This window comes from Zootoca vivipara, chromosome 2 (genome assembly GCF_963506605.1).
Source record: "Zootoca vivipara chromosome 2, rZooViv1.1, whole genome shotgun sequence".
Lineage (NCBI taxonomy): Eukaryota > Metazoa > Chordata > Lepidosauria > Squamata > Lacertidae > Zootoca > Zootoca vivipara.
This window is the reverse complement of record NC_083277.1, coordinates 93,347,918-93,360,362: the sequence shown is the minus strand read 5'-3', so window position 1 is coordinate 93,360,362 and position 12,445 is coordinate 93,347,918. Positions and strand designations below refer to the sequence as shown.

Sequence of the window (12,445 nt, the reverse complement as noted above, 5' to 3'; positions counted from 1 at the left end):
CCCTCAAAACAGCTAACACAAAGAATAAAATGCCTTATTACTGTATGCTCCAGCAGCATTGCAACAGTAAATTAAATTATCAAGACTTCACTGGGATACTCTTTTCTAATTTTAATAATACAGTGGCATCTTTATACCCTCGACTTTACAACTGCATCTATGCCGTGGGTGACCTGTGGACACCAAGAGCCTCTCAATCATGTCTTCTGGAATGAAGGAGATACCACTCCAGCCTGTGTGCCCAAAATGCAGGCAGGTGGTCATTTCCATATGCCTGTTTGAGGCAGGTATACTCAGAGTTTTGCCATTGCAGGGCCAGCCCTTAATGAGACTCATTCCCAAGTTAGCGTGCACAGAAAGCAGCCATCCTTTGAGAGAGCACTGAAAATACATTCTGCTGAATTCAGTGAAAGTTACTCTTAAGAACATTAAGAAGATGTTCTCATAGCGGTGGCCAACCAGGAAGGAAACAAACACATAGGAAAAATGGGAGCAGTAGGAACTGCAAATGACCAAGCAAAAAACATTTGCCAGCTGAAACAGCATTGTGCAAGGCCACTAGTACCGGATAAGCTTGTCTCATTGCTTCCAAACTTTTTCCCATAGCGAGAGCAAGCAAGAAGTAGAATCACCTACTGCAGCTTTTGCATTTCACCTCTCATATTTTAACGATTTAGCTCCAAAGCTAAACCAGAAAAGTAGGTACAAGAGGCCTCTTAATCTGGGCAAGGATTAATTTTTTTCCACAAGACACTTAATAGCTTTAATCCCTCATTATTAGGGATAAGAAAGTTGAATGGCTTAAGTCAGCGATAATTGCCATAGAGGGAGACTATGTTGATTAGGAAATGTTGAGAGAAGCAAAAACAAAACAAAGAAAAGCCATGTATGCCACATCGAGCTCCTTGGAGCAACCATGGGATATAAATATAAGAAAATACAGTCCATGAACATAAATGCTCAATTTTAGCATCTGGGTATTGGTCTTATATTTTTTTAAAAGTCATCTCAGCTCATGGTAACAAAATCCATCAGTTCATTCTGATTGGGGGGGGGGCACTTTTTCATTTGTGCCTGCCCTCAATCAACTGCCAATTAACTTGATTCGACAACCAGACATGTCAGTATTATGAGAGAAAAAGATACAACTCCCATTCTCTTCAGTCAGCTTTTCCTCCAAAACCAAAAAACCTCCAAACCCATTAGCCATTCCCAAATTATTGTTTGGGCTGCCTTTTTCTATACTTTCCTCCGAATCAAACTGCTAACTTAATCAACGCTTTCCCAGAGCTTCAAGAGTTTTCGGAAAGCGCTGTGGATGAAAACAAGCAGTGCTGGCCACAACAGCCCTTGTCGTACCTTCTTCACCACAAACTCCAGCTCTTGGGATTGATATGCTGGGTTCACAGACACCTGGAAATGATAAGAGATGAGATCAATCAATCAATCAATAAGCTTTATTTGCATAGCTGACAGCCATAGCAACAGAATACACGCAATATACAATTAAAAACAACATGGATAAAAGGATCAGTCATATGACTATGATTATTGTTTAAAAGATAGCCCTTAGAGATGAGAATTAAATTAATCAGAGATACAGCTTCTTAACCATGTACAGCTAAACAGTGATCGTGTGTGTTGAGAGGTAAGAAGTCTCCTAGTATTGGTTTCAGAGAATGAAGAATACAAAGCGGGCCTAAACCACGCTTGTGTTTTAATTAATTGTCACTTGGTGGAAACAGGAGAGTATTTCCTAACACAAGTTGCCACTGTTTCCCAATGTAATATTTATTTATTTAAAATATTTATATACCACCTTCCAGGCAAGCATCTCCTGGCTTGTACTCCTCTAATACCAAAACAGAAAACAAATACAAAATATGCAGTGCGATGTCAACACAAACCCTCCAGCTAGTGCAGGAGAAAGAACTCCCCATTCTGCCAGCATGATGCAAATAGACTCATCTTGTTTATTTCACCTCCACAAGCATCTTTTCAGATTTATTTTTTTTTAAATGTCATGGAAGTGCTGATGACATAGGAGCCAACTCCTAGGGGCCAGCCCCCCCCCAAGTTGATGGGCATTGCCACTCAAATGCTGTGTGTGCTGTGTGTTGTGATTGATAATGCGGGGCGGGTCTTACCTCAGCCCCCCCAACAATAAAATATTCCAGTTGGCACTCCTGGCCGATGGCATGATAAAAATGAATAGACTAGATTTTAAATTGTGCAATATATGTTGCAAATGTCAATCTCTACATTTCCAGTTATGTAATCATGGCCATACAAAAAAAAGGAGGACCCCTCATTTGCTTTTATCTCATTTATTGTTATTTTGAGATGGTATTGCAGTGGAATCCATTAGGGGAGTGGGTTAAAAGCATGCCAGCACAGTTATCCAACTGTGAAAATATGATACCTGTTAACAGCAACTAAAAAGGTAGGTCCTGTTTAACATGTAAAACAAGCCATTCCAAAATGTGTTAATCTATAGCGGGGAAATGGGAAGGAGAGGAGAGAACTAACAATGTTCTTCTGGAAGAACATTTGGGTTCAGAAGTAACACAAAACCTGCAGGAAGTATGAAATGCAAATGTATATCTGTGAAACTGGTCTTAGATTAAATACAACTTTTATTAAACCAAAGGATATTTGTGTTTTTTTAAAAAAAAAGCTTATGAATTTTACAAAGTAGATAGATTATTCCCATCATACAGAAAGAGCAGTTACTTTCTGCCAAAATACAAATTCAAACACTTTTATATACTAACATCAAAGGTGTATATAGTTGTGTCAATACCGAATGGTGTTGTGAATGTTCTTAAATATACAAGCTCTCTTCCCCAGCATGACGTCCGTCTAGGGAGTTATTTGATTTTTCCTTAACCAGCCACCAAGCCACTCAGCTGTTCATAAGCAGGAGGAACTTACCAGGATGATTCCTGCTTGCGCCGTGGCAAATTGCATTAGGACCCATTCGTACTTGTTGGGACCCCACATTCCCAGCCGGTCACCCTTTTTCAAACCAAGGGCCAGAAGTCCTTGTGCTGCCTGCTCTACCTAGAGAACAGGAGAGAGAGAAAACCCCAGTCTCAGCAGATTGAGCTAGACAAGTAGGAAACGATGGAGTGTGTGAGCTGAACGTTCCATTCTGTGCACTGACAATATGGAAGAATCTAAAAAGGCAGTAGCCGGTATGTTCATCTCCCAAGGCAAGATGGTTAAAAAGCATCAGACAAGTTTCCTCATAATCAGAATATGGTGTGTTGGTTGTATTCAGACCAAACACCAATGATCTAAAGGAAATTCACCTTTCTGGAGGGCCACCAATTGATTTAAAAGCTCACAGAATTCTACCATTTAATTCACTGTGTAGTCTCTTAAGAATGTACTTTATTTAAAGAGGTAATGGCTGTGAATACTGGATTTTGTGTTTGTTTGTTTGTTTGTTTGGTATTACTTATATTATTATTTATTGAATTTATATACTACCATATCCCCGGAGGTCTCAGGGTGGTTCACAGAATAAAATCAAAATATAAAACCACAAAATACATAATCAAAATAAAAGCAACCCAATAACCCCCCCCAAAAAACCCCACATTTTAAAAGGGCATAGGATGTCAATCAAATCAACAGTTTCCACCTCATTTTTATTATTTTATTTCATATTTCTTACTGGATTGTTATTTTAACTTTGTGATAAAGCCTTGAATTGTTTAATAAAACTGACACAAGCCACATTTAAAATTACATATCTGATTTTGACATGCCCAAGAGAGGTTCAACGTAAAATGTGACGTGAGAGTAGTAGATATTCAGCTCTCTATGTTTGCTAGAAGCAGCCCTGTTGGTACCTGACCAGGACTATCTATGATAATACAGGATACAAAGGTTCCTCAAAGCTACTATAAGCCACAGAGACCAGAACATACAGGAACTGGGTTTGTGCCTGCATGTTTCCCCCTCCTAATAGTAAGAGAGCAGGGAGGGAATTGGATGAGGGCTGTGGAGTGGGGGAAATTAGCTGGACACTATCACTGGGATCCAGGTGGCGCTGTGGTTAAACCACTGAGCCTAGGGCTTGCTGATCAGAAGGTCGGCGGTTCGAATCCCTGTGACGGGGTGAGCTCCCGTTGCTTGGTCCCAGCTCCTGCCAACCTAGCAGTTCGAAAGCACATCAAAATGCAAGTAGATAAATAGGAACCACTACAGCGGGAAGGTAAACGGCGTTTCCATGTGCTGCTCTGGTTTGCCAGAAGCGGCTTTGTCATGCTGGCCACATGACCTGGAAGCTATACCCCTGCTCCCTCGGCCAATAATGCGAGATGAGCGCGCAACCCCAGAGTCGGTCACGACTGGACCTAATGGTCAGGGGTCCCTTTACCCTTTACCTTTATCACTGCTCTGCTCCATTGTAGGGGGAAACGAAAGAGGGAAGAAAGGCATCCACAGACTTCTACATCACAATTAGATTGGCCCTAACCTAAGCAAAACGAGTGAAAACAGCCTGAGATTAACTGATGTGTGATGAAAAGCTCTACAAGGAGCATTAAAACATTAATGTCCTAACTTCAGGTGTTGCTGTCTTATATAATTCCCAGCCCCTCTACCAATTGGCCACAGTTGCTGGGCCTGATGTGGGGACTGGAGTTCCACAACATCAGGAGGGCCACAGCTTCCCAGCCCCAGTTCTAAATAGCTTATAAAGCTTCAGCTAGTTTGAGCCTTTGTAACCCAAAATCCCATGCATTTAATAGGGAGTTAAATCCCACTAAAGTACGGTGGGACTAATTTCTGAGTAAACATGCATGAGATCACCTTCAAAGCGTTGCAGACAGATGCTTTCAGTAGCTGCTCAGTCCCACTCTGGAAAACTTATCCAAGCTTTGATCATCATCTGGAACAATTAAGTCCATCTTACTTTTAGGATACTTGTTATTTATTTATTTCCAGGCAGCTTTAGAGACTTGCTTTTTCAGCAACTGCTCTCAAACCAGCTTACGGCTTAAGAAAAAAATAAAGTACCCATAAAATCATGACAACAATAAAAGGTTAGGAGAAATTAAAACAGGGTCAGGTAAACCTGGAATTACAGCATAAAAATGGAGAGAAAAGATATCGACAGCGTGTTTCAACGGACCATTTCCCAGAATTTGTTGCATCAACTTTCCTAAATGATTCCAGTGCTCGGGGGCCATCACAAAGAATGGAAAAGGAACTCACGCACAAAATGTTGCTTGCTCAAGGATCTGTGTGGCCCAGAAGGGCTTTAAAGGTGAGTGGCAACGTCTTGAATTTAACTCTGCAACAAACTAGCAACTAGTAGAACTCATAAAAAGCAAATGTTACCTAAGCAGGATAGCACATTCTGGACAGCTGAAGATTCCAAACTGCTCTCAAGGGCAGACCCAGATGCCCCAGACATTGTAACTGTCAATTATATGGGTTATGAGGGTTCTGATTATTGCTTAGGGTTAAAACGGATCAACTTGAGATTATCTGTGCTCTCCTTGAACAAAAAGCTTTACCAATGCCTAGTCCCAAAAGCCATATTCAGTTCTAAAATTCAATTCTAAGAACCGTGAAAAATAAAGGTTATATTATCTTTGACCATGTGCAGAATGGTCTTCTCACCACCGCCAACAAACCCTCAAAACATCTGAAATTTTGGAAAGGTCTTTTTGGACAGCAGAGGCAGCTTCCAGACATGCTAGATAGAGTCTTTAGAAATGCAGTTGTTGGTATTGTAGACAGCTTTTATTCTGACAGGTGTATTTTTTTAAATTTATAGCTACAGTACTGTATTTGTTTTGTTTTTTTCCTTTTTGGGGAGGAGGGTCAGGAGAACCCTTTGAAAAGGGGAGATTGTTCAGTTGGGCCAACAGAAATGTTTGCACTGACAGAATGATCTCTTTACACTACTGTATGTTGAATTACGCAAAGTCATATAACCTGGTTTTTGTTAAATCTTTGCATTTTTTTGAAAGAAGGAGGGGGAAATAAGGATAAAATGCTAAAATATGTTACATTTTTGAAATATAACTTGGAAATGTATGCAATATTGAGCAGTAAATAAGGGTGGGTAGTGAAATATCAAGGCAGTGGGGCCTTTTAAATTTGTATTAAACTTGAATTAATTTGATGGCAATTTGTTAAAAAAACTGAAAAGCAATAAAAATTAATTGGCAATATATATATATATTTCCGTTTAGGGTCATCTGGAAGCTACTGCTTCAAAGGCCTTTTAAAGTATAGGCTATCCTATCAATATGTCTTAGTGCTGATTTGTGTAAGCCACTCTGGAAACCATTTTTAGCTGAGGAGCAGGGTTAAATACTTTAAATACATTGTGTGCATCCCCAGATTCAGTAGCAAAGGAATCGTGAGCCACCTACATCTTGTCTGAACTGCGCAAACGTCTTCCGAATCCCTTCTAGAGGGAACACCAAGGCTTCTCGCTCAGGACACCGGTGGGTTGTCTCCTCCAGGCACTGATCCAGAGTTTTGCAAAGAAGTGGAATGTCTGTCACCCCATGGAGATAGCTTTTGCTTGCTATAGGTGTGGCAGGGGGTGCATCCGTTTGTAGAGAACTGTCAAGAGAACAGATGAGATGCAGAAATTGCAAGGGGCAATGTCGTTCACAGCCAGAAGAAGAAAGGGTTAGGGTGCATGGTCCTCTTTGATATAGCCAAAGGGAGGAAAAAACAAACCATAAGAAATATCATCAACCTATGTGTGCTAGTCACAGCATATGGAGAACTTTCAGTGGTGCACAGAAATATTTGCTGCTGCAAACTTGTTCGCTGTTTCACAACAAAAAGTCTGCAGGGGATAAAAATGTTATTTGAATGTGGAACTAAAAATGATAATCTAAAGTGGCAGATGTTCTAGGTTTCTATTCCCTGCTTGGTGTTCCTCAGAACTACTTCCCTGTTCCTTAAGTATAACCAGGCATAACCAGGCATGGAATAATTTGATTCCTAGTTCAACAGAGAATCCTACCGGCCTTCAGCTGGTGGGTCAGGCAGGATCAGCCTGATCTAAGATGGGGTGCAGCTGTAGCACTGCCACCTAGGTAAGAAAGAAAGAAAGAAAGAAAGAAAGAAAGAAAGAAAGAAAGAAAGAAAGAAAGAAATGGGCCCCACATGCATGTTTAAGTTAAAGGTAGATACCAGGTCTGTAAACAGTGGAGACTATTTATGTATCTAGTTTTATGCTCAGGGAGGAGATCTACCAGCATAGTAGCAGCATAACAGCTGTGAGTATCTCATGCAAGCTCAACCTAGGAGAAGGGGGAAATCAGAACACAGAACATTGAAAAGCGTAATGAAAACACTAGCCATTTCCTCAGTGACCCTACCATAGCCTCAGGGGCTGTGCTACCAACACACAGAGGGGTGCACAGAACTCACAAGCACGTGCTCCTATCCTGTAGCTTTGCATCACAATGTAAGAGTGCCCCTATAGCCCCCATTGCTGGTACTGCAGATCAGGGGCGGCTCGCCCATTGGCCCTAGTGGCACGGGGCGCCGAGGGGCGCTGAGGGGCGCCCCAGCAAGTGGGGGAGCTGTGCGGCGGCCTCCCTTTCCCTCCTCCTGGATGCCCGCCAGCCACGCCGCTGGGAGGAGAGAGGTAAACGAGCAGGGGCACTAGGACCCTGTTCCGCTCTGCAGCGGAGCTTTCCTTTTTTTTAAAAAAAAAAGAGGGGAGCGCCCAAGGGATCTGCACCAGGGCACCCGATGACCTTAAGACGCTACTGCTGCAGATCTGCAGTTTAGGATTCTGTCCGTAGGCCTTTGGGTTTATTGGGGATTCCTTCTACAAAACTGTGCTTTTTAAACTGCTACTCCTTTTCTCTGCCAAACTGTGCTTTTCTCTGCTGCTCTGTTTATTTTTTATACTATATGCATATTCTTCTAAATTTTGATGGTTATTAGCCACATAGATCATCTCAGAAACTCAGGAGAGGTGGTAAATAAATATTTAAGATGAATGAATGTCTGAATAAATAAATAAATGGCAACTCTTCCCCTTGCTGGTTCAAGTCTACCCACCTCCAATTTGAGTTCAGCTTCCATCTACCATCGTAATTTGTGTGACAAACCACATTTCACTGCATGAGATGCTGGGTCAACCATCAGCCCTTCCCTTTTCAACAAAATAAATAAATGCAAGTAATACATGTGCATTTGTTCATTTCTATGTTTGTCCTTATTTAACAATAGATATAGATGGGTGGGTGGGTGTTAAAAGAGTTATGAAACAGTTCTGGCCATTGAAGGAAGTGCCTTAATGACATCATAGACATTCACCAATTGGCACATCCAACCATGGGCTTTTTTTCTGAAAACCTGCAGAACAGTAACTGAAAACCTGGACAGGAAAAGGTGTGTTCATTTTGAAAGAGCAGAATGCACATCCAAAATCAGTCCCACTGCTCTAAAAAATGTCATGTCTGTCTTAAATGCAGAACAGAGGGGAATCATTCCTGTTACAATGGAACTCATTGTGGGGAAAGGTTAGGGCAGTAAAGAAGGGCAAAACCTCATATTCCTAATCTTCCATTTCGTGCAGTTGCACAGGTTACCCACTTTTATTACATTTCAAGCCAAGGCCATGATATTGGTGCTATTGCAGAATGGAGGTGATCAAGAAAAGAGAGAACAAACAGAGAAAGGTATAAACCAGCAGGCAAATGTTCAGTAGGATTATCCTTTTTTTATTGGGAAATTGCTGGGCAGGTTATGTAAATAGAGCTGGTAAGAGTTTGCAGAAAAACAGACCTATAATTTAGGAGTTTTCAGTTCCCAGGAAACACAATGGGAGAAGCTGAGAGAAGGTAAGCAGCTGTTTCTTGCTAGTACAATAGCACACCCATCCGCACAAACAAAACCACCAAATTTTTGAAGCTACCAACCTCATATCTCACCAGTTACTACATGCCCTAGAAGAGGGGGTAGCTAGCCTGTGGCCTTCCACCTCAGGTGGCGGAAATCCGAGAGGTGGTGCCCTCAAGGGCACCCTGCTACCCCTTCTGCTAGCTTCCGGCGAGATATCATGAGATCCTGCTGAAATTTCACAAACGTTGCTGAAACCCACCACTGGCGGTGCCGCTTTTCGGCCCTGCTGCACAACCCAGGTAAAGGAAGTATTGGCAGTGGGGTGGCACATTCTCACTTTGCCCCAGCCATCATGACCAATGGTCAAGAATGATGGAGTTAGCAGCAGAAGAAGCTGCTTTCTACTGAGAAACTCCCAATTGGGTCCATCCAGCTTAATGATGGCAGTAGCTCTCCAGGGTTTCAGGCTGGGGGTCTCTCCCAGCCCCACCTAGAGATGCTGGGGATTGAACCTGGGACCTTCTGCATGCAAAACAGATGAGCTATGCCTCTTCCAGTTGTAGTCTAATGACACCTGGAGGACCAGAGGCTGCCTAGAAATACTGCTGCCTAGAAATACAATACCGTAAATATTCTAAAATTGGCAAATCAATTCCTCAAACTCCTTGTGGAGGAAAGGCGGCGTGTAAAATTAATAAAATAAATAAATAAAAATAGAAGGGACCTACACACACACACACACACACAATGATTGCTCCTTGACTTAAAGGAACTGATAGGATGCCATTTGCCCAACAGATAAAATGCCACATCCAGGAACATTCCCAGGCTACAAATACCTCCTCCAGCAACGCAACCCACCCCCCAAACAAATATTTCTTTAAAAATTACAGCATAGTTTTTACTTTGTACATTTCATGGGTGTTTGCTGCACCAATCTGGAAGCTGGCCCAGGAACTGACAACTTTAATGACAGCAGGCCAATTCGATGTCACATGGCTGCCTTCTTTAGTAAAGAGCCGTTGACTGTTGCAAACCATGACCGTCAGCACATATATGTAACACTAAGATTAGATTCTTTGAAACTCAGCTCTGCAGAAATCCTCCTCCCGCCCTCAAGGGAGAAAGTGAGGGAAGTGGGAGGAGCCTGCAAGCCCAACACTTCACTCCCAGAGGCCCTACACATAGCACTGACCTAGTGCAACACTGCATGCAAATACAGCATATGAATCTGATCAGGCTCTTCTATGGAAACAAAACTTTCACTTCTGCTATAAGATTAATGTGTGTTTTGACTCAGATGCCTTGGTAGCTTCTATTCTTCCATGCCCTAAATCCTGTTCTTAGCAACTGTAGGACCATGAACTTCCAAGACTCCCAAGTTCTTTTTATAGCATGAAATTAGCTGTCAGAGATGCAGATGAAAAGGGGATAACGGGGGAATGGTGCAACTGTCATTATAAAAAATGTAAGCTGCTTTGCACCTCAATATGGAGCACCCAAAGTGGTGAACTACTTCTTTCCATTAAGGAAAAGAGGCTTTCAGAGGCTCTGCAAAACTCTCAGGGTTCGCTGATTCTTTGTGCAAGAGATGCAGCATCTTCTGAAGGCTGGGCACTAAGCAAATATGAGAAGACTGACGTTTTCCTTCTTCTGAAGTTTCCATGGAGATTTAGATCCAAAGGAACAGCTAGCAACTGGCAATGTTTAGACCTGGCACAGTGGCAAAACTCTAACAGTAGGGAAAGTGCAAATAAAGCAGGATTTAGAAGGAGCTGGTGAAAACAGATGAAGAAAGTTGTTCTTCCTGATTATTTGTGTATTTTACATCCCGTTATTCTGAATTACAACAACTCCCAATATCCCTGGCCATCAGCCATCCTTTCTGGGAACCTGGAGGCCTCCAACATCTAGAGAGCATTACATTGGTTCCCCTGGCCTATAGGACAAGACAATGTGAAACAGAGCAGAGTTCCTGTCACTTTTAACAGTAGGAATATCAAGGAAATTTTAATAGGTGAAAAAGCTGTATTTCAGGGGTTACTAACCCCAAGGATGTGAGTCTGATACCAAAAGCCACCTAGATCCTATACAGCCAAGCAGGAACTGGTGTCTAATATGTATACATCTCAATTTGCAACGTAGGGGGCAGGGTACTCAAGATTTGTGGGTAATGATACACTCAGATTTTTGCTTCTCCAGCATTTACAGCAGTGTTATAAAATGTGTGTCAAACTTTGCTAGAGTGGGAGAAGTAGAATGACAAATTGTTTCAATGGAGGCAGGGCAGTCTTGAGTAGGTCGGGCACCCTGGCGTTGAGGCGCGGAGATTGCTCCGGCGCCCCCGCCCTCGCAGCGCACAGCACGGCTTCCACACGGCTTCGCCGCGCAGCGCCGCGCCTGCCGGCCTGGTGCCCTGGCACCCCAGGCCACCAGGACTCTACCTAGAGCCAGCCCTGAATGGAGGAAAGGGATATAAAGCACGATGATCATGGAAAAAAGCTAATGCTATTCTAGGCTGCATCAACAGATGTATAGTGTCCAGATCAAGGGAAGTTATAGTACCATTCTATTCTGCCTTGGTCAGACCACACCTGGAATACTGTGTCCAATTCTGGGCTCCATAATTTAAGAAGGATGTTGATAAGCTGGAACATGTGCAGAGGAGGGCAACCAAGGTGATCAAGGGTGTGGAAACTAAGCCTTACAAGGAGTGCTTGAAGGAGTTGGGTTTGTTTAGCTGGAAAAGAGGAGACTGAGAGGAGATATATTTGCCCTCTTCGAATATCTTAAGGGCTGTCACATGAAAGAAGGAACACGCTTGTTTTCTCCTGCTCTGGGGGGTGGGACTCGAACCAATGGCTTCAAGTTACAAGAAAGGAGATTCCAACTAAAAACTTTCTGACAGTAAGAGCTGTTTGACATTGGAACAGACTCCCACAAGACACTTGGGTCCCTTCCAATGCTACGATTCTATGATTCTATAATGTAACTATGACATTTTATTAGCAATCCTATTTATTCTGTGGGGAGAAAAGCAGCCCAAAAGAGCCCTTGGAAGCATAATGCTGGGCTGCAGAGTTTGCTGATTTAAACCCCGTACTGTACTTCTAATTTGCATTATCATCTCAGCTCAAAAGCTTGGAAGGGCAACAATGTAAATGTCTTTAAAAGGTGTGTTGAACTGGTTAATTTGTACCTTGACAGTCAGAGATACCCACTGAGTAGATAAACTTACCAGTAAAGACAGCAGAGTTCACTTTCTAGTGAAACTGCTGACCCCAAAGCACATGCATTCCCTTAGGCAATATTTGCCAAAATCATCTCTGATATCAGCACATGATCTCTGGCTGCAAAAGCAGGATGTGATGGAAAACCCAGACCTCAGTACAATACGAAGATGGCAGCTGAGCCCGGAAATACAAGAGTCTCCTATGAAAATTAGCTTTGGGGATTGCAAGAAAAGTGGTTCAGGTCTTGAGGCATCATTTTAAAAAAGTAATTAAATCCAGAAGAAATCATGGCGTTGAAATATAACCCGGGGGCATCACAAACATAGCTTGAGGGTCCAAACCTCCATTTATACCAGTTGATCCAA

At 42.4% G+C, this 12,445-nt stretch overlaps 1 protein-coding gene across 4 annotated transcripts in view; it reads right to left on the bottom strand.

Annotated features, from left to right (window-relative positions):
- ACSF2 (acyl-CoA synthetase family member 2) overlaps positions 1 to 12,445 on the bottom strand; it is a 57,620-nt gene that overhangs the window by 43,379 nt on the left and 1,796 nt on the right. The window contains exons 1-5 of one of the 4 annotated variants that reach the window (XM_035104379.2): positions 6,402 to 6,541; positions 4,825 to 4,903; positions 4,398 to 4,489; positions 2,935 to 3,063; positions 1,360 to 1,413 (exon numbers count right to left, since the gene is read on the bottom strand). In XM_035104379.2, the coding sequence (XP_034960270.1) occupies positions 1,360 to 1,413; positions 2,935 to 3,003 (123 nt within the window). In that variant the 5' untranslated portion in view covers positions 3,004 to 3,063; positions 4,398 to 4,489; positions 4,825 to 4,903; positions 6,402 to 6,541. The other 3 variants (XM_035104377.2, XM_035104375.2, XM_035104380.2) reach the window with 3 other exon arrangements.